The 19,958-nt window shown below is 30.5% G+C and overlaps 3 protein-coding genes across 4 annotated transcripts; 1 reads left to right on the top strand and 2 right to left on the bottom strand.

Annotated features, from left to right (window-relative positions):
• The first annotated feature begins 127 nt into the window (after positions 1 to 127).
• On the top strand, positions 128 to 6,119 carry LOC108460954 (protein LNK1-like). Of its 2 annotated transcripts, XM_017760676.2 has the most exons (9): positions 129 to 747; positions 1,292 to 1,408; positions 2,390 to 2,943; positions 3,174 to 3,334; positions 3,458 to 3,495; positions 3,905 to 4,615; positions 4,739 to 4,887; positions 5,337 to 5,472; positions 5,554 to 6,119. In XM_017760676.2, the coding sequence occupies exons 2-9, from the start codon at positions 1,385 to 1,387 to the stop codon at positions 5,665 to 5,667; spliced, it is 1,887 nt and encodes a 628-aa protein (XP_017616165.1). In that variant the 5' UTR covers positions 129 to 747; positions 1,292 to 1,384; the 3' UTR covers positions 5,668 to 6,119. The 2 variants fall into 2 exon arrangements, with proteins under 2 accessions (XP_017616164.1, XP_017616165.1); XM_017760675.2 differs by having other exon boundaries at positions 128 to 747; positions 3,174 to 3,495.
• Positions 6,120 to 10,699: 4,580 nt separating this feature from the next.
• LOC108458071 (uncharacterized) lies at positions 10,700 to 12,994 on the bottom strand. Its single transcript, XM_017757312.2, has 4 exons — positions 12,695 to 12,994; positions 12,268 to 12,394; positions 11,489 to 11,660; positions 10,700 to 11,311 (listed from the first exon to the last, which is right to left on the bottom strand). Exons 1-4 carry the CDS (start codon positions 12,923 to 12,925, stop codon positions 11,092 to 11,094), a joined length of 750 nt encoding a protein of 249 aa, XP_017612801.1. The 5' UTR covers positions 12,926 to 12,994; the 3' UTR covers positions 10,700 to 11,091.
• A 1,278-nt stretch (positions 12,995 to 14,272) lies between these two features.
• On the bottom strand, positions 14,273 to 16,413 carry LOC108459509 (dihydroneopterin aldolase 2-like). The gene is made up of 3 exons (XM_017758894.2): positions 16,268 to 16,413; positions 14,772 to 14,970; positions 14,273 to 14,680 (listed from the first exon to the last, which is right to left on the bottom strand). Exons 1-3 carry the CDS (start codon positions 16,284 to 16,286, stop codon positions 14,476 to 14,478), a joined length of 423 nt encoding a protein of 140 aa, XP_017614383.1. The 5' UTR covers positions 16,287 to 16,413; the 3' UTR covers positions 14,273 to 14,475.
• Positions 16,414 to 19,958: the final 3,545 nt, after the last annotated feature.

Here is a 19,958-nt window from a genome sequence, read left to right as displayed (position 1 = left end):
CACTGTTCCTTTCATTTTCAGTCAGCAGTTTCTCTGCTACCCACAATAAAATCAATTAATTTGAAAAGCAACCTTCTAAATTTCTTTTATATACTAAAAAAATAGGGAAAAGCTGAAAGGTTGGGGCAAAAAAAAAAAAGTAGTTAAAAATACTCAACGCCACAATAAAAATAAAAATAATAAATGTAGAATTGTGGAACTATCAAAGCAACGCGAACCCACGTGAACGCCACATTTTGAAAATTCTCCTCGCCAAGGTGGTCCCGGGACACTTGTCAAAATTATGGAAGCCAAAACCAACGTGGACCAATCACCTCACTGAAACTGATCGGATCTCATCGCCCTACTCTCATCCACGAATTCTGATATCTACCCGCCGTTGTATTGATCTCCTCGCCACGTGTCAACCTTACAGTCATCCCCTTTAGGTTTTTTAACCTTTCGAGAAATATAATTAATAATAAAATATTCTTTAATCCCTGTTCAAAGAAAAAAAATACGATTTTTTTTTTTTTTTAAATCGAGTGCTCTCTTTGTTCTCTAGAACTTCCCAGGAATCTCTTAGTTTAAATTTAGGGTAAAAAAAGTTCGTACAGTTAACTGTGTGAATAAACCTTTGTACTCTGTGAATTTCGAAGCTTTCGTTTTAGTGAAGTTTTTGCCCTTTCATTGGAAGAAAATCAGTTTTTTTTTTTCTTCTTTGGAGTTTGGAGTATTTGATTTTCCGGTGAAAATAGTCTGTTTCAGGTGAGACTTTGTTACGATAATTTTTTTCCCGTTTTCATTTTTTTTTTTGTTGAAACTTATTTTTTTAGGTTAATTCCTTTTGATTTTTGTCTTGATTGTTGATTTCTTTTTTCGTTTGGTTGCTGAGAAACTGCAGGAAATGAAACGGAATTTTAGATATTTTTTAAAAAAATTGAGACGAAAGAAAAGAAACAAAGTAGTAAAAATCAATCTAAATTTGATGCAAATTTGCGCTTACTGATATTACTTTTTGCTGTTAATGTATTTTCTTCTAAATTCTTCTACCTTTTGTTGACTAGAAAAAATGGTAAGGAAATAGATTTACGCTAGAAAATAATGGATATGAATGTTAGATTACTGTGTATTTACTGCTGAAAAAGGTTATGGATGCGGTTTGGTGCTTTAATGCTGAAAAGTAATTTAGTTGATGTGATTCACAGCTTTTAGGTTTTCAACTTGAACATGTTACGCAAATTTGAAACTTAATTTCTGCTGAATGATTTTTTTTTCTAATTTATTGTGATTATTATGTTTTGTGTTTCAGAAAGCTAAACTAGGCACAAATAGTCCTCCATCGACATGACATCTAATCAAAATATTGGATTTGTGTTTACTGGTGGTTAAGGATCTGGAAGGCATGTCTGACTTGTACATGTATGAGGTAAGTTTCTTAGTATACTTTTTAAGTTTATTCATTTACTTTTATTTTCTAGTGGTGAAGTGCTTCAATTTCAGTAAAGCTTGTGGATGCAATATTTTCAGCTTGAGTTCTGGTTTTATTTTCAGTCGTTTACTAGATTTTATATGTCAACAGAACCTAAAAGTTTGATAGTGTGGATTACCGCCTCTTCTATTTTGATATTAGTGGATGGAGTTATTGAAAATTAGAGGGCGTGATAGATTTTTATGAACAAAGGATCTTAAGTACTTCAATTTGAAGATTTTTAGTTCCTTTATTTTCAGGTTTGCTGTAGCCTGTTTGATTTTGTTGATAATTAGGTCACTAGGGTTCAATTTGCTAATTATCTTTTGGATCTGGCTAGGTCTAAGTCATATTTAATGATTGTTGAATCTTGCTCTTTTGGTAGGAGATTGGACAATCTGATGAGTGTCATTTTACTCCCAAACTCATTTTTATTCTTTTAGTTTAAATCGTTTTTGAATGATTTAATCCAAGCTTGTCAGCAGGAGCCTAGTATCTTCTTTATATTTTATGTTAGGAGAGTATTATCATTGCACCAAATAACTATTCCCGTCTTCTTGGTGGGCTGTTCTGAATAAGATTTTATTCACTTTAAGGACTTGTTATGCTAACATAATATTTTTTTTATATATTGCCAATTTTTGGTGCAAAAAAGGCGATTATTTAGTGCTATGGTAAAAATGTTGTGGTTGAAATGTGCAAGAGCACGGCTTAAGCACAAGATTCCTTTATCAGAACTACCCGGGGTTTATGCTCATGGGATCATAATTGGATGGCTTTTCTTTTGTAGTATTGCTTTTCAGATTTTTGGTTGTATTACTATTTTAAGAATTGTGTTGTGCTAGCGAAGGGATGGAAAACCTATCACCCCTCTAATTTATTTTGAACTTCCTTTGGTGAAGAATGATTATTGTTAAACTTGTATAATTGATTTTACAGCTTGAAGATAATGTTTGGGATGATTTTGGTGCTACTGATGATCATATAGTGCCCCATACTGCTGATGAATATGGAGGTAGAAAAAAACCTCGTTATGAAGTGCTTGGAGTTACTAGTGATGCTGATAGTTGGAAGAAATTTGGTATTTTGAGGGAGAAGGAGAAAGGCTTACATATTTTGACCAAGAACAGAATGTTAGAAAAGGATCCGTGGTCTCGCATTCATGATAGCTTGTTTCCCACTTCAGGTGATAATGACTCACTCAAAGATGGAACAAGCATGGCTTCTGATGATCCCAGGATGTCCAGCCATGGTCTTGAAACTGGAAATATAGATTCAGTTGGAAATGACCTATGTGCCGATGATCCTATCTTGGTTGACAAGTGTGCCCCAGAGGACAATAATGATTACCATTTCCCACTAAATCACATAACTGCAGCTGATGATGATCTTAGGTTTTTTAATAATAATCATGAGGACAAAGAAAATAGTGATCTTTTATATTATGGTTGGGGAGACATTGGGAATTTTGAGGATGTTGACAGGATGTTCAGGTAGTTCTTGAAACCCCATCTTTGATCATTTTTCATGCTGTGCTTTACCATATAAAATGTGACACGTAGCTTTAGTAGGACCTTCCCGTTTGAGTATAATTTGAATATCTACATTTATAAATCCATAACTACCCACATGTATGTACGTGCACCCTGTATGGATGAATGAATATTTGTAGGTTTACAAAATACTACTAATACTTTCTCAACCTTTCATATTTTTCTTGCAGAAGTTGTGATTCAACATTTGGGTTGGGGGGTCTCAGTAATGAAGATGATATGTGCTGGTTTTCATCTTCACAAGTGGCAGAAGGATCTCAAGGTGCATTGAAGGCTGATGCTAAACTGAATGGCTTACAGGAGTGCCCAACTTCTAGGTCAGCCAGTGCAGGTCTGGCAACTGTTGACTCCATCAAGAAAAGTGAATTTCTAAATGAAAAAATAACTTCTGTAAATATGAGCAGTGATAATGTTGGTCTTGCTCACTTGTCTTCTGTGCATGTACCCAATAAAGAATCTGAAAGTAAGGATGGGTCGACACCCAGTGAGCAGGTTAGAAAAATCTTTCTTGCTCCTATATGATTGCTTTCTTCCTGATCTTTTGAATTTCACATTTTGTTTTAGAATATTTAGTTATCGTGTCTATAGCACCTAGAAGCTGTCATCCTTCAAAAATGTTTTAGGCACTTCTTCCTTTCTGAATATGAATTTAATGCTAGAATAAATTAAGGTCAGGAGTAGAAATATAACTATTGTGGCACTCCAAAGGAAAACGTTTCCTTCTATCATCATGAATTACTTTGTTTTTCTAGTGTATGTTCTATTTGATTTGGATAACAATCAACGTGATCAACTCTTTGTCTGATTCAGAATGAAAGGATCATTGTTATAATTTTTCCTTAACGCATTGTCGCCATGTGGACTTTTAATTATGTTGTTTTATTGCATTGCCAAATTACAGATCAGTCCACAAGAAAAGCATTCAAAGCAACATAGAGCATCAGGAGAACGAAAAGATCAACATCTGGAAAATGGTGGTTCTTTTACCCAATATGATAACATCAAGCAGTTTGCAGATGCAAAGCACCCCTTTAGCAATTCATCCTGTCAACTCTTCTCCTCCTTGGATGTTCAGCGGAGCAAACTAAACGATGGACCTGATTCTGTGAATTACAGACAGACAAATATTCCTTATATGCATCTCAGCTATAGTGGTTCTTTGGATCAAGTTTCAATCTGTCCAACTGTTTCTAGTGCCAAATCTGAAAATAATGGCCAATCATCTTCAAAAAACGAGTCATCTTATGCATCAAATCAGGTACATTCGATAGAGAGTTCTCATGGTCCTTTGTTTGAGGCTTCTGCTATTACAAAAAATGAGAAGAGGGGAAAGCTACATAGCCAACAAGATACACAAATCCCACATAACAGGAATGTCAAACAAGCAAAAACTGATACTCGGATGGCATTCTGTGATCCAGTTACTATTCAAAAGCAGGTCTGTATGTCTGAACAGGATGAAGGTCATAGTGAAGTTGAAGGAGTTAGTGTAGGAAATCCAGCAGAACTAGATTCTTCAAATGTAAGGGAGAGCTCTTGTGTAGTTTCTCCTTTTGATGAAGTCTCGCTGGAAGCAACTAGTTTTCGGCAGCTTCAACAAGTCATGGAAAAGGTGTAGTAGATGGAAAGGTTTTCTATGTGCAAGTTGCATGTGTTTTCATGTTGTGCATGTGCGTGTTCTCTTTGGTAATCCATAAAAATGGTAATTGATTAAGTTAAAACTCTGAATCTTCAGCTGGATATCAGGACAAAACTGTGCATACGGGATAGTCTGTATCGTTTGGCTAGGAGTGCCGAACAAAGGCATAATTGCACAAAAACAAAAAGTGGCATCGGTGATGGTAATGATCGAAGTGGTTCATCAGCGTCCGAAGAAACAAACAGGTATGTGTTCATTACTTGAAGGATTTCTTAGCACTTATCATTGTCACTGTTAGTTAAACTATAGCAGGTAGAAATGATTTTAGTATTTCAATGCTTTGGCTTCCTAGAGACCATGGATAATCCAATTATCTTGTGTGAAGGCACCGATAATTTGAAATTTGAACTATTGACCTCTCGGTTAAAAAGGCACTGGTAACGAATTGAACCTGGAAACGTAATCAGTTTAGTTAGGATCTAATAGAAAATTTCAATCTTGAACATATTGCTACAAGCTCTCTGGTTCATGTACATGAAATTTTATGAAGAAAGAAACTTATAGAGTCAAACTTGGTAAGAATCTGCTTGGCTGTACTAAGACTATTTAACTTTGCTTTTCCTTTCGTTTATCTTTGTTCTTAGTTAACTCGATCTTCCGAACAATTCTTAATTCTAAGTTTTGGTATATCCAGGTGCACTGGGTTTATGGATATGGAAACTGACACAAACCCTATAGATAGATCCATAGCACACCTACTATTTCACAGGCCTTCAGATCCATCTCAAAGGCCAGTTACTGATACTGCATTGTTGAAGTCTCATGGCAAGGTAAGCATTCCTTTATTGGCTATGGTTGTTCTTTCTATGTACTCGAAGAAAGTTCATTTTTTTAATGGATTGGGATGACAGATCCATGGCTCTATCACGAATCCACCTCTGGTGATGCCTGAAAAAGTCATTGGTCACGAAGAAACTGATGCCGTTTCAGATAAAAAAGTGCCGACAAACAGTAACAGCAGGTAACTGGGAATTTATTAATATCTTTGTAAAATTTAATCTATTTGTTTATGATAATGTATAATGGTGGTCGTTGTGAGTCCAGCCGACACATAAGATGCAGGTTTCCTTCCCTGTTTTAGACCCTTTTTTTTTTATATCTTAGACACCCCATGGTCTTTTATTAGTCTGTGTTGTTATTAAATCCTTGTAACGGTTTTTGATAAGCTACTTCCGGTTTGCGTTTTCACAAATCAGCCTTCCTGTCACTAATCTCCCGGATTTTCACGTTCTCTCTCTTTTTTTGTTCTTTTATTATAATAAATTTCCCTTTTAAGATTACAAATAGCCAACTAAGTTTTATCTTCATTGGTATCGTTGCTGCTGTAACATCTTGAAAGATGTAAGTTTAAACTCATGTAATAGCTTCCACTTTAAGGATTGGGAGAGTTTATGGTTTAAGAATTATATAAAAGAAAGATTATACATGAAGCTATACTATATAGGCTATAATACTAAAAAGGCCCCATAAGTTATACTGCTTTATTTAAACAAGTTCTTGTATATGTATATGCATATGTATTTACACCTGAATAAGCTATGTTTTTTTTATTTGTAGGACCTTATTTAGGTATAAGTTAAAGCACTTATTAGAATGAAAGTTAAAAGATTAAGGGCTTAGTTAGATGTACAAAAAGTATATGAGTTTTTATCTAAATTAAATGATAAGGTTTAAGGCTTTTTTATTAGTTTAGCCTTTATAAATTACATCATGGTATGGAATTTATACTCCAAAGAAAAAGTAGTTGCAAAAATAACACTTCCTCTTAAGAAAGATAATCAAAATTGTTACAATATTGGTCCGTCTGATTCGCCGAAGCTTAGACTATGTTTTGTAATAAAATTTCGGGAATGAAAAACTACTGAGTGGAATGTAAGATTATTTTATTTAATTCATTTGGTTGGAATGTGTTCTTCATTTGTTTGGTTGATGAAATTTAAAATTATTTAAAAGTAGATTTTATTAAATTGTCTGATATAAATTTTTTTGTTTTTATAAGTTCACCAACATTTTTAGTCTTGGGCTTTCATAAACTTATATTGACTTGATAATTTTTTATTACACCTTGTATGAATTCAATTTAACAACAATTGAACCTAAATATGATGGTTTGTTTATTTATATAATTTATAATTATTTATTTTAAAGATTTTGGTTTACCTTTAATGTTAAAAGATAAGCGAAACTCATAATATAAACTTCAAATTCTATAGTTTGGGGTACCCAATAAGTTTAGAAATTCTGTTGTTTTGACAATTTTATTATAGTTCTGATCACATTTGTCCTTTTGAGGTAATAATTAGAGTTGTTATTCATAGGTTTTTCTCAACCTATGAACAAGAGGATAATGTGTTTCATAAAACTTGAATTTACGTCCTTCTATATTGACAATAATGCTCATACCAATTGAATTAAAGATTCAATCGATAAAAACACCGTTTTTTTATGAACCATATACATTTTTTTTAAAAATTGTTAATGTTTGTGGTAATTTGAGTTTTATTTGGTAATGTAAGCTAGTATAATTTTATTTAAGATAAATAAGAGAATTTTATTTCTAGAAATTAAAACCACCATATAAGTAAATTAGTAACTAAGATTAAGGGTTGAATCATTTTCTAAAGTTGAATGTGGTAAATATTCACAAGTCAGGGTGTTCATCTTAGATTTTCATCTTAGATTTTGAACTGATAATTGTTTCAATATTAGGGCTTGAAATTTTTTTGTTCAAGTCTTGAACTTGAAAATTATTTTTACATTAGGATGTGATATGTTTTTTGTCCAAGTTAATTCTTGAATTGTTTTGGTCCCAATTTGAGGATAAACGTCAAGTACAGGCCTCAATATGAGAATAATTTTAAGTTTAGAAATTAACTTAACAAAAAAAAATTGAGAACTTGCTAAGTTTGAATCTCAAATAATGATTTGACATTTAAGATTAATAAAAGAATTTAGTAAAAGAATTAGTCAAATAAATTCAAGTTTCAAGTTTGTGGTTTTGCCAAACATTAAAATTCAAATAAATGAAGGCAAAAGATAATTTTGTTAAAAAAAATAGATTTTATTCAGAATTTGAGATAACCTAATAAAGAGGTTGAAATGATATCAAATTTATATTATGACATCTTGACACTATATATTTCACACGGCAACAAAAATATTAAAATCTAAATATTATAATCTCATTTCAAAATGTAACATTATTAATGTAATACTCGATGAATCGAATATCTTCTATATATTATTCATTATTGTATTTATTACATAACATGTAATATATTATGTAATACGAATTACAATATATTACTTTATCACATGATTTCTTACTACATACCCAATATATTTGGATATTTCTAGTAAGATTTTGTGATTTTAAAAAAAGTTATCTCAATATTTATCATATTTCCACTCAAAATCCTAGCAATTCTATGGAAAAGTCCAAACTATTAATCCATAATTACCCGTTTCCCAAAGACACAAGTTTTATAACTCATTCAACGGCATTAAGATGAGAAATCAAAGACTAAAAAATGATTTTCAGTGAAAAAATAGTAATAGATTTTTCAATTTTCGAATTTTAACAATTTTATTTTAAAACTCAAATCTTAAGTTTATAAAACCCAATTCGAAGCTTTAAGATATTTTATTTTATATAATGTGTTTAATTGAATTAGTATATAAATACACAAATTTAATTAAAATATAAAATTAAATAAAATTAAAAATATTTAAGTTTTATAATTTATTTTAAAAAACTATTGCTAAAACTTTCATGTAATATAGGCTTCATTCACTATTTAAAAATATTTTTAAAATTTTTAAATTTTTTTAATTAAAAAGAATGTTTGGTAAATAAAAATAAAATTTGATTTCAATAATGACAGCATTAATATATTAATATATGTTAGTCATTTTATATAAAAAAATCACTGATTCGAACTAGATACAAAATATATATTTTAAATTTAGTAATTATATTTCGTGATGTATTTACTATCTTCGATGTCTAAGAATATGTTTGATATAAAGGTAAAACTTAATTGTTAAATAATATAAACAAAAATGATATTACTCATTGACGAGATATGTAATTTTTTTTAATGAAAATGATGTATTAATAAAATAAAGCGTAAATCACTCGATTATTAGAAACTTTATTAGCAGGTCAATCGACTTTAACGTTGACTGATGCAGCTGTTAATTTAATGACTTATTATTTTAATTTTTATTCTTAATACACATCATTTACATATCATATAATAATTAAAAAGAAACTATCTAATACCGATTGAGTTTTAGCTTGATTGATAAGATGATTGGGATTTGAGTGCGCTGAACTGCATTATTCTCCTATTTATAAGTCGGGAAAGAGTTATGGCTTGGATTGGGTGTTTTTGTATTTGGGTTAATTTTTTAATTATTATATGAAATGGAAATGTTGTGTATTAAAATATATGTAAAAAAAACAAGTTATCAATTTATAGCCACATCAACTAATTATTAAGGACTTAAAAAAAATAAAAATAAGTCAAGTGATTATTTTGTAACTTTTAAAATTAGGTAATTTAAAAGAAAATTTTTAATAATTGAGTGACCATTTATGTAATTTACCCTAAAACAAATTAAATGTAGGTAGGACTAGTTCTTTGATGTTGTGGCTTGAAAAGTGTTATTAGTAAAAATACTATAGCAAAATACGGTAAAAAAAGTGATTTGTTAATTTTAAGTATCTAGATTTGCTTTAAAAAAACTGTGGTAAAAATGTTTTTTTTTTTCTTTGGTGACAATGAATAGATCCTATTTTTAGCTGCCATTGAGTTGACCCTGTTCTATATCTAATCCCGATTGTTGATGCAGTGGATGCCTATTTCTCTTTGAAGCATTTGAACATTCTCCATTAAAGGCTGGTGTTGCTCAATTAAATGTTACTCCACTGAAGGTTGATCACTTCTCCACATTGTAAAAGTGGTGGTGTCGACAGTACTCGTTGGGCTAAACTTGTAGGCTCTGTGAACATTGGCCAAGCTTGTTTGGCTAACAGGTGCATTATTCAGGATCTCTGTATTTCTGAAACCAAGGCCTCCATATGAGACGTGTCCCAATTACACACATGCAATTTCCATTGATCCAAACTATGTCTCCATCAGAAGCATTGCAGTATATGATCGATTTTATCGATGCTTTCATTTGGTGCCTTAAAAAGCAAGAAAATAGGTAAATAAGAATAGAGGATAAGATTGATCGGATTAGTGTATGTCTTTCATCACCTGAATTGAAGGTGGAAAATAAAATATTTATTTCAGATATTCTATTAAAAAGTTAAAAATAAATAATTTATATCATATTTAAATAATTTAATAAAATTTTACATCAAATAAAAAATTTAAATACCTCTTGAATGATTAATATAAATTATTAGATTATTTATCAAATTAATGATACATTGAATATTTTTAAAATTATAAAATTTTAATATAAAAGTATTTCTATAATTTTACCTCAAAATCAAAAGCTAAAATGCATAAATTTCCAGCATTTGAGTGAAAAACATTTTGAAAGCAATTTACCAGATATTTTACATTTTTTTGGGATTAAAAACTACTTTTGAAACAAAAAATAATGATAAAATAACCTCATAATCATAAGGCAAAACACTAATATAATTGTTGTCACCACTTAAATGCACAATAGTACCTTAATATAGCTAAGCTATTTAAAAATAAGCAAACCAATTAATCAATTTCAATGCAAACTTAATAATCATTAACTCAAAATGCATAGAGATTTGATTTCGTATAGACATTTGATTTCGTATATTAGAAAAGCTTCGTAGTCAGTTGAGTCTTAACTATAATATACAAAATCTTAGATTTAATATTAAGCTTTGTAGTTAATTGAATCTTAACCCTATTGGCACAAATATTACTGTCAGTAAAACTATAAGTAATTCTAAATATTGTGTAAAAAAATTAAATATGATCAAAACTTATTACGAGATTGTTAAAAAATATATATATTAAGCGCCTCTTCTCCACTTCTGACTTGCAAGGCACAAAGTTGTTGAAAACATATAAAAAAAACCACCAAAGAAAAAGCTGACCAAAACATTAAGCAACAACCCGACCAAAACCACTATAGAAAGAACCAAAGCCCTGGTCGAAACATTGTTAGATCTCAGCTCAACTGCGAAAAACAAGTAAAACACAGTATATAATTTAAACAAAAACAAGTTAGCTATGGTACATCACATTTCGGTACAAAGCTCAATATACCTACAACACAATTCATCGACAAATTCAACGTTCCCTACCAACTGATGGTGTTCATGAACTATATCGGTTGCATAATCCGGTAAACTCTAAAACACCAACATTTTCTGGAAAATCCAACTAGTCAAATTGTTGCCTGAGCTGCATCTCTGTTTCACTCTTCCAGGTTGCATGAGATGACTGACCCTTCATTCTCTTACTTTTCTCTTTGTCTTTGATAGTTGACCCCTTTTTCTTGGAGTCTTTATCGGCATCTGCAAGAGGACGATCTCCACACACCGGACAGACCATTCCTCTAGCACTGGAGTATGTCTTTGGTATTCCACATTGTAGGCACATCCTATAAACATAACAACGATAGGCTAAGATGAAATGCCGACAAAATTTATATGGAAAGAACTCTTTATCAGTGCATCTCATGTTAGACTCAATAAACTACTGCTCAATGTGGGGTACAAGAAAGAAAACAACAGTAAAACACCAGTCTGGATTTATGCTGAAAACAATTACGATGTACCTCAAGAGCTCTGCAGCATCTTCTGCATTTGGATTTGTTGCAGATGCGACCCTCTTTGCTCCATCCTGTTTGGTGCTTGGAACTGCTGAAACAGGAGGCTTGCTACCCTCAATATCACTTCTTACTCGCTCATGGATTCCAACAAGCTGAGCTTTTGCTTCTACCACAGCACCTTTAAACAATGGCAACGGAAATGATAATTAGGTTAGAGATAGGTTGATTAACCCTTAAGACCAATCAACATATGACGACGGCAAAGGAATCTTAATGTAAAATTTTGAAGACAAATGAACAACCAGATGCAAAGTGCCTTCAACAATATAGCCTAGAGAAGAGTATGGTTTAAACTTCAAATTTCTTAAAGAAGCATCACTTAAAGTTACAAGAACAAAAAGTAATATCTACAGTAGAGGCTAACGAACAGAATTGAGCATTGGAAAACCCAACAAATTAATCCATCGACCTTGTTCCACGCCAGAACTGTCAAAATGTAGCATCAACTTTAATCGAACATTTCAATTAATCAAAATCCTGAAGCCAACCACAGGCACCAAAGGAGAAAGATCTAATAGGAAACTTTGCTTTTCTACTCTCAAGGTTCTAACTTGTTACAAACTTCCTTTTCCACCATTTTTAATTAAAATACATATCATAATCAATTGAAGTTCAAAAAGCCCTCAGTTGACAAAATAAACACAATAATTGTAAACCATTTGAGCCCATATCTTAAGTAGAGATTTGTAAATAAACTTTGAAAAGGGGAATAGATTGAAAAATACCAGAAGGCATATCCTTCTTATCTTTGAAATCCTTCCGGTCACTGCGCCTTCCTTGCTGTTGGGCAGCATCACCTGCTGAAATCGGTTCATCAACCGCATGGTTTAAAAACTCTGGTGGCCCTGAAACCTCCAGAAACCAACAAGAGAACAAGTACACTAACAAAATTAGAAAAACCCTAATTCCATCACTATCAATTTCACCACTTCAGTAACATAGAAAAGGAAAAAAAAAGAAAAAAAAAAGAGAGAGCATTTTAAACCTAATTTCAGTTGGTGAGAAAGAAATACTACAACTAAAAAAGCTTTTAATTTTATTTGACAAAAATCTCGATCTTACTTTTTCTTCAAAATTCAAAATTTTCCTCCACATTATTAGCAAAGGTTTTATTTGCCAAGAGATTACGGGCCCAAAAAATAAGTTTTATACCTGCGAAAAAGCGTCGAATGCAGAAGGAAGATCGGATTTACGGGAGGGATCGGGGAAATCAAAGACGAAGGAGTCATATCGCTTGGGAGCGGCGGAATGGTTTTTAATACCACCGCCGCCGCCGTAGTCGTCGTCGTCGTCGTCAGAAGAGTCGCCATAATGAATATGGTCGGGCTCAGCCGGTTCTTCATCTTCGGCTGAAGAATAGCCTTGAAGGAGAGAGAGGCTCATTGCCCTCTTTCTTGTTCAATAGTATAAGGATTTCTTTTGCACCGGCAATGCTTTTTACCTTTTATATTCAGTACCATTTTTATCCCAAATCATATTCAAAATTGCTGTTTTAAAATGGGTAAATTACAAATTTAATCACTTATATATAGTTTAAAGTATATTTTGAATACCAAATTTTAAAATTTACAATATAATCACTAATGTTATTAAAAGTTACAATATGATTACTAATATTACATTTTAATCATTTAACCATTAAATTTCATTAACAACAAAACAAAAAGCTGATGTGAGATGTTATATCATCATTTTAGATAATAAAAAATTAGGTTAAATTGCACAATTATTTCTTATACATTTTCTTTTTCTTTTGAGGAACTTGATTCTACTAGTTATGATTTTTCTATAATTTTTTTATAATTTTTATAAATTTTTCGCTTAATTATTATTGAATTAAATAAAAATAAAAATAAATAATTTAATCAATTCAATCAGTTATTGAATTCTTATAACATTGTATAAAAAACTGCATCTAAGGACTTTAAACTTGTGGCCCATTTCTTTCGCCATTTAATCTAACTGGGTTCCTTTACGACACATTTGATAAATATATCCTTGACTTTTAACCCTTAACCCTTGTTCACTTGAGATCTTTTTCGTGGGAAGGTTAGTGAGTAAAACTCATAATGGTTGAGTCATTCATCCAAATTTGAAGGTTAACTCAAAATGTGTAAGAATTTAGACAAAAATATAAGTCCGAAAAATGGATTTAAACAAAAAATAAGACCCATTTTTTAAACGAGTTGAGCCTCGTGTAAAATTTTTTGCCCGAACTTAACCCAACCTAGCCCAAATAAACTGCTTTGCTACCATTTTGCTGCTGTTTTACTACCACTCGTTATTATATTGTTATTATTTTATTGTTATTGTTTGAATATTGTATAACTCTTGTTTTATTATAAATTAAGTTGCAACTATCTTAGTATTATTTTAGTATTTTAAATTTGTTCAGAAACATTTATTTTAATATTTTTAGTGTATTTAATTTATTATATTTTTAAAATTTATTTTTATATAAAAAATAATCTAAAAAAATTTAATACAAGCAAATCGAGTCAAGTTCGGATTTAGTATTTTTTGTTTGAACCAGGCGTGAGTAGAAATTTAAACTCATTTTTTGAACCATGATAAATTGGAGCTAGATAATGGGCCTGAATTTTACATCGACCTGAAACCAATCCAGCTCATTATCAAGTTTATTAGCGAGTGACTGATAGAGATGGCAAACATGTTCCATTAAGACGTGAAAAAAATGACAAGAATATGGCAAAAATCCACAACACAAAATTATTAGCACATCAAACTTTATAATATAAAAAAAATATACAAATACACCAATTGTCAAGATCTAGTGACCGAAAAACCCGAGAGCCGGGCCAGACCATACCAGGCATCGATGAAGACGATATATTCGTACATACCCTCATTCATACATACATATGTGCAAGCATACATACATGCATGTGTGTCTATATATACATATATGATGGTCAATTAGAAGCATCAATGCTTCTATATCTTATAATCTCAACGCCAAGGTAGTCAAGAGAACCGTGAACAGCAACATGAGGCTTACCAACTTTCACTCTAACAGCCCATATTTGAGAGTGATTTGTAAAGATTTTTGATGCAATCATTTGAGCCACCGATTCCAAAAGATCACGAGATTGCCCTTCCACAACTTCCTTCACTATACTATTATGTAAGTAGCCAAAAATCAAATTATCAAATTAAAACATAAGCTAAAAGGTTCATGCAATGTTTTTAAACATCTTCGGTTACTCACCGGTAAATATCAGTGTAGCTAATGGTATCGGATAAAAGGTCGGATCTACCGGCACTCCGAAGATCCATCCAGGCATCTACATCAACCAAGAACTTCTGACCCAGTTTTTTTTCTTCAGACTTTACCCCATGGAAACCATGAAATTTCAAGCCCCTCAATATGAGTTTATCTCCTGTTGGTATCCCATTTCCAGTTGTCTCTGTTACATATCATTTTCTATTAGCTATTATGCTTCAGGGGCTAAAAAGATAACAAGCAACAAAAACATCAAAAGAATTAACCATATTGGTTCATAAATTAGTCAGCTGTTTTGGTTTTTCCACCCTAAACAACATTGGGGCATTGAATTTCATTGTTTTTGCCCCAAATGTGCTTAAAGAAAGTTGTTTGAGCTTTTTATATTGTTTGAAGTATTCGTGTCTAACAAATATATGGATATAACTATAGAGATATGACCGTCTAAAAAGGTCCAAACACATAGAAAAACTTTTAAAAGTCAAATATATAGGCATGATCCACACAAGGAAATAGAACTACGTTATTATAAAACAGCAAATGTACTCCTATACTAGGAGTTGATCATGCATTATCGTGTACCATGTAGAAGATTCTTTGATAAAGAGAGGAAGCACCAATAAATGTCTTCTATAGAAGATTTTTCGGTGTGGTGCTTTTCCGTGAAAGTTACGTGAATGACACATAATGTGAAGGAGATAGTCTTGACAAAGAGTGTTCTAAACACCTTGACAAAGAGTGTTCTAAACACGAGTTGTTCCAAACATGAGTTATTCTACTAAACAACAGGAGTTTGAACATAAACAAAATTGAATACCAGTTTTTCTTTAACACAAAATGTTCGAAACACGAGCGGATTTGAACAAAACTTTTCTAGTGAAATAACTTTCAGTAAAATGAGATGGTTACTTGTTTTGGGTTGTTTTTGCTATTATTTTCAGAAGTGTAATTTCATGTAAAACAACCAACAAAATAAACCTCAATATGTATACACAGACATACTCATCATCAATAGAAATTTGTATCAGGGTTATAATTTATCACAGGTCTCTGTACTCTTTATAAATTTAGAATTTAATCCTTCTAATTTTCAGATTTCAAAATTCAAGTTCAACCATTAACCAAACAAAATAACAGTGTTAACAATTGCACCTAAATTTTGAATCTGAAAAGAAAGTATAAGGACTAATTTTCAAATCTATGAAAAGTACAGAACCTATACCATATTTTAACCTTGTATCAATGTACCCAAAAGATGAAGAATCTCCGGTGCTTAAATCATAGGATCCTCAAGAAAGCTATTAAACAAAATTTCTCAGAATCTGAGTAAAAAGACTAAACCCCATCTGTTTACTACTACATAATAAAGCTAAATTTCTAAAGACCCAATACTTATTTACAAGCAAACACTCCGTATGTAGTATAAAATCAAATAAAGCAACAGTAGGTCAGAGATAAAGAAATAAATAAAAAGCTCTTACCGCAACTGGGTGCAGCCATTGCAGTGCAGCTGCTTCCAAAACGTGAAATTGCAGAGAAATGGGAGATTGAAAATAATGGAGAATTTGATAGGAAAATATATATGATCAGGTTACAAGAAAATGGGCCAATTCTCCAATTCGGTTTGTTTAGATTTTTATGGCCCAAATTAACATTCCAATAAAAAATCAACCCAAATTAATTAAAATAAATAATAATTAATCATTGTTATTTTAAGGTTAATCTATTTTCTCCGTAATATTTTTGTTTTTTGACTAATAAATGAATTAATTAAATTTATGCTTCAGAGATAACTTCAAGATAAAGATTATTGGGTGCTACGTTATATTATTAGAGAAGCTAATCATGCTGTTGATCGAATTTCTAAAATGGTTTCGACTGATTTGGAAGGGGTACAAATTCCGGCAACAGCTCTTTTAGAATTAATTGAGATTCTTGATAGTGATAAGCTTAGTTGTACTTTCGACATTGTCAACATAGGTTAACTCTCTTATGGTATTAGTTAAAAAAAAAGAAAAGAAAAGAAAAGAAAAAGATTTGGATGTAAAAAAAAGAGGGGCTTAAATTTATGGGTAAATTTTCTAGTTGGTCACTCAATTTTTAGAGTGGTTTTATTTTGATTACTTAAAATGAAATCTTTGTAATTTCATCACTTAATTTTTAAGACGCTTTCATTTTGGTCACTCAACTGTTAAATCTCTAAAGACGGTTAACTATACACACTATATTATATTTACACTTTTATTTTGATCATCCAACTTTTTGATCACTTCCATTTTTGACACCAAAAAAACCAAATATTGTGAATGACATTTTTTTAAATTATACGTTGTTGTCCTTTTAATAGGAAAAGTCTGTTAATTGTTATTCAAACTATAATTTAAATTTTAAAATATTTTAATTAAAATTTAAAATATTAATATTATGTCAATTAATTCTTTTCGTTAATTTAACTATCAAACATTATATAAAAGATGTCACATCATCATAAATTATCATCTATCGATACAATCAAAACCCATTTTATGTACTTATTCTTTTACTGCTTTTTTATATAACTTTAATTAACAAATTTGGAAACATGAGATTTCTTCTTTAACAACAAATTATTTTAATTCTATATGTTTTGCATTTTTGGAATATTTATCATTCCTAAAGAAAATACTATTATGGAATTATCAATATAACAACGAGGACATGTAATTAATAATTCAAGAACTCCTTCGCTACTGTATGGACTATCATTCCAAAGAGAGTCCATTCATTAGAGGAGAGTGCTTCAATAAGGGGTGAAGGCAGTAGCCTTGGCCCCCAAAAATGGAATTTTATTTATTAATCTCTTTAACTTTTAGGAAATTATAAATTAGTATAATCATAAACTTGCATTTACTCCCAAAGGTTTTATGCATTTCTGCCCCCAAAACAATTTCTTGTTTCGCTCTTGGCTTTGGTTACAATCATTTTCTTTGGTTCCTCTTATCCTCATACTATGGCTTAGATTCTAAATGTATTTTTAGATTTTGAAATATTTTAATAGAGTCCTCAAAGTATTAAATATTATATCAATTTGATCCTTCCATTAATGAAGTCATTAGCTTAAGTGCTACACGTAAGCTCACATTTGATGTAAACATGTGGATCAAATTGTAAACATATGTGCATCCGTACAATAGACACTTGGATTTTACATGTTAAAAAAGAAATAACTCTCCTAAATTTAATCGATCATACTACTTCTATTTATTTAACATGTCAAATTCAAGTTGTTCATGTGATAGGGTACATACATGTTTACAATTTTATCCATGTGTTTTAAATATGCTTTTACATTATATTCAAAGCCTAAATTGACAAAAAGACTTAATTGATATAACACTGATAAAATAAATAATAGAAATTAAATAAAAATAAAACGCAACAAAAACAAGCATCACAAAATTAAATTTGAATAAATCAATAAGACAGAAACTCCAATTTCAGGCGCAATTTTGCCACCAGCTTTGATCTGATCTTGAACAATAGATTTTCTCTTCTAATTGATAAATCAATTATAATAATTGAGGAACATCCTCAAATCACCAGCATTCCATATGTTAATTAATTGTGGGAATATCCCGTCAATTAACCCTTAACAAGTGAATAATCCAGCAATTAACTCTTAACAAGAAAATAACTTTAAAATTAGCTTCCACAATTTATTTCCTTGGTAGCCTTGCAAACTAGAAAGACATAGCTCAAATCAATGGCCACAACAGCACGGGTTGTTTAAATTTAATCGTTAACTCCCCTGACGGATCCAATAACTTACTTAATTGGTCACATCAATTTATTTTTTGGTAGACCGAATGCAACAATTACTAATCGTATTGATTCACTAATTGTATGCTGTCCAACATTGAATTGAGGTCCCCCTTTTTGATTTGATGCTAAAATAAAGTTGTAATATGACTGAGTCTATCTCTTAAATCAGAAAAATTAACGAATACCAAAGTGGAGAGTATAAATGCAATTTCAAAACCTCACAATTCAAATACCAAATAAAATATCGACTTAAAAGGTAGAATAAAATTTTAACTACTCATAATTTAAACCACAAGAAAACAAAATAATTGAAAAGTTTTAATCAAAATAAAATAGAAAAAACTAAACAATAGTAATGACGATTGGTCAGGGCGACTCCCCTCCTAATTCAAGCGTTATTAATAATAATAAAGGGTAAATACTAAAATTATACATTAATTTTGGTCCAATATGTAATTTAATATATAAATTTTGATCTGGTGTAATTATATAAATGAAAATTGAACTGTGGTTTATATATATACATAAAACTTTGATTTTAATTTAATTATACACATTTAAAGAAAATTAATATATACATTTATTTTTATATTGAGTAATATAATTGTTTGTGTATGCAATAGATCAACGTAAAACGATGCTAATTTAACAATATTGTTAGTGATTTGTAAAAATTAAATAAAATTAAAATTTTATTTATATAATCGTACAATACCAAAGTTCATGAATGACATTACAAGTTAGATCAAAATTGTATGTAATTTAAATATTTATCAAAATAATAATAACCTAAACCTCAAATTATGGGAGTCTCACGAGTCATGCCTCCCTTTATTTTAATGCTAAATAAAACAAACCCTAAAAATAAATTCAAAGTATAAAATAAAGAAATTTAAGAAAGTTTTTCTTACTCCCACTGATAAATATACTTTAATTCTAATTCGTCTTTTAAACAAATATCTTTGTCAAATGTTCCATGCAACCCACACTTCAACTTGTTTTCTCACACATTAATGGACAATTACCGTATCTACATGGAAAATGACTAATAAAATATAAAATTAACAAAATTCATATCAAAATTAATTAAAATAAATTCTAAAACTATGTCAATTAAGCACGTTATCTAACTATCGGAATTAGTTTTATTATTTACAAAAATAAAGCGAATTCGGATAATGAATATTTGAGAACTAATATCTATATTTACTCCAAATCCGTTACAAATAGTAATTAAAAACTAATTTCAGTTAGCTTTATTTCTAATGATGTCGCATTATAAAACTAAATCCAATTAATTTTATTTTTAATAAAATGACATCATAGTCGAAACTTGGTTAAAGCACTGGTTAAAATTTTTGTCTAATATTT

This window comes from Gossypium arboreum, chromosome 4 (assembly GCF_025698485.1).
Source record: "Gossypium arboreum isolate Shixiya-1 chromosome 4, ASM2569848v2, whole genome shotgun sequence".
Classification (NCBI taxonomy): Eukaryota; Viridiplantae; Streptophyta; class Magnoliopsida; order Malvales; family Malvaceae; genus Gossypium; species Gossypium arboreum.
This window is presented reverse-complemented; position numbering and strand designations above follow the sequence as displayed.

Coding starts and splice junctions, on each gene's coding strand:
- LOC108460954 (XM_017760675.2), top strand. CDS start 1,385: ATGTCTGACTTGTACATGTATGAG. Junction 3,496..3,904: donor GGTCGACACCCAGTGAGCAG/GTTAGAAAAATC, acceptor GCCAAATTACAG/ATCAGTCCACAAGAAAAGCA. Junction 4,888..5,336: donor GCGTCCGAAGAAACAAACAG/GTATGTGTTCAT, acceptor TGGTATATCCAG/GTGCACTGGGTTTATGGATA.
- LOC108458071 (XM_017757312.2), bottom strand. CDS start 12,925: ATGAGCCTCTCTCTCCTTCAAGGCTATTCTTCAGCCGAAGATGAAGAA. Junction 12,395..12,694: donor CATTCGACGCTTTTTCGCAG/GTATAAAACTTA, acceptor TGGTTTCTGGAG/GTTTCAGGGCCACCAGAGTT. Junction 11,661..12,267: donor TAAGAAGGATATGCCTTCTG/GTATTTTTCAAT, acceptor CATTGTTTAAAG/GTGCTGTGGTAGAAGCAAAA.
- LOC108459509 (XM_017758894.2), bottom strand. Junction 14,681..14,771: donor AGCTACACTGATATTTACCG/GTGAGTAACCGA, acceptor CTTACATAATAG/TATAGTGAAGGAAGTTGTGG.